This window comes from Fulmarus glacialis, unplaced genomic scaffold (genome assembly GCF_000690835.1).
Source record: "Fulmarus glacialis isolate BGI_N327 unplaced genomic scaffold, ASM69083v1 scaffold13139, whole genome shotgun sequence".
Classification (NCBI taxonomy): Eukaryota; Metazoa; Chordata; class Aves; order Procellariiformes; family Procellariidae; genus Fulmarus; species Fulmarus glacialis.
Genome location: NW_009232685.1, coordinates 2,723 through 3,436, shown reverse-complemented (window position 1 = coordinate 3,436; position 714 = coordinate 2,723). Strand labels below are relative to the sequence as shown.

The 714-nt window shown below is 53.9% G+C and overlaps 1 protein-coding gene across 1 annotated transcript in view; it reads left to right on the top strand.

The window, feature by feature from the left end:
* Nucleotides 1-204: 204 nt before the first annotated feature.
* The window catches only part of LOC104082059 (trypsin-like), a gene marked incomplete at both ends in the record, with an annotated part of 3,224 nt that continues 2,714 nt past the window's right edge, over nucleotides 205-714 (top strand). The window contains 2 exons of the mRNA XM_009585019.1: nucleotides 205-367; nucleotides 546-652. Coding sequence (XP_009583314.1) covers nucleotides 205-367; nucleotides 546-652 — 270 coding nt within the window. The remainder of the gene's footprint in view (nucleotides 368-545; nucleotides 653-714) is intronic.

Genomic DNA, 714 nt, shown 5'->3' with positions numbered 1-714 from the left:
ATTTTGACTGGTGGGATGTTCGGATGTTCCGATGGGAGTTTGTGGCTGAAAAATAGAGACTTTTCCTTTTTCTCTTTCACTCCACCTTTTGAAAGACTCCCTTTTTGCACCGTTTCGCCCCCTTTTCAACCCAAAAAAACGGCCGGTTTCTTCGGAAGACCCCGCAAGGCGCTGACAGGTGCCCTTTGGTGCTCTGTCTTACAGTGCCGGAGGAGGACGAATCCCGGATCATCGGTGGGAGACCTTGCTCTATCAACCAGCGACCTTTCCAAGTTGCCCTCACCAAAAGAGGTCAAATCCTATGTGGGGGAAGCTTGATAGACGCCCAATGGGTCCTGACAGCCGCCCACTGCAAGCAGCCAATCAGGTAAGCCGGGTCCATGGGGGCTTCCTATGAGCCAATGTCTTCTTTTCCCGGACCCCTCAACGGGAGAGGTGGGTCCTCTAGGTGTAAAGTGCCCAGATGTTGGGATGATGCCTTCAAATGGTGGTATCCAGCGAGAGATGTCCCAGATGTTGGCATCTCCAGAGTCTGTTGCCTCCAGATGTGAACACCTGCAGATTTTTGGTGGGCAGAAGTTGAGTCTGGTACCTCCAGGGATTGGTACCTTCAGGGATTGGTACCTCCAGAGGCTGGTACCTCCAGGGGATGGTACCTCCAGGGATTGGTACCTCCAGAGTCTGGGACCTCCAGGGATTGGGACCTCCCGAGCC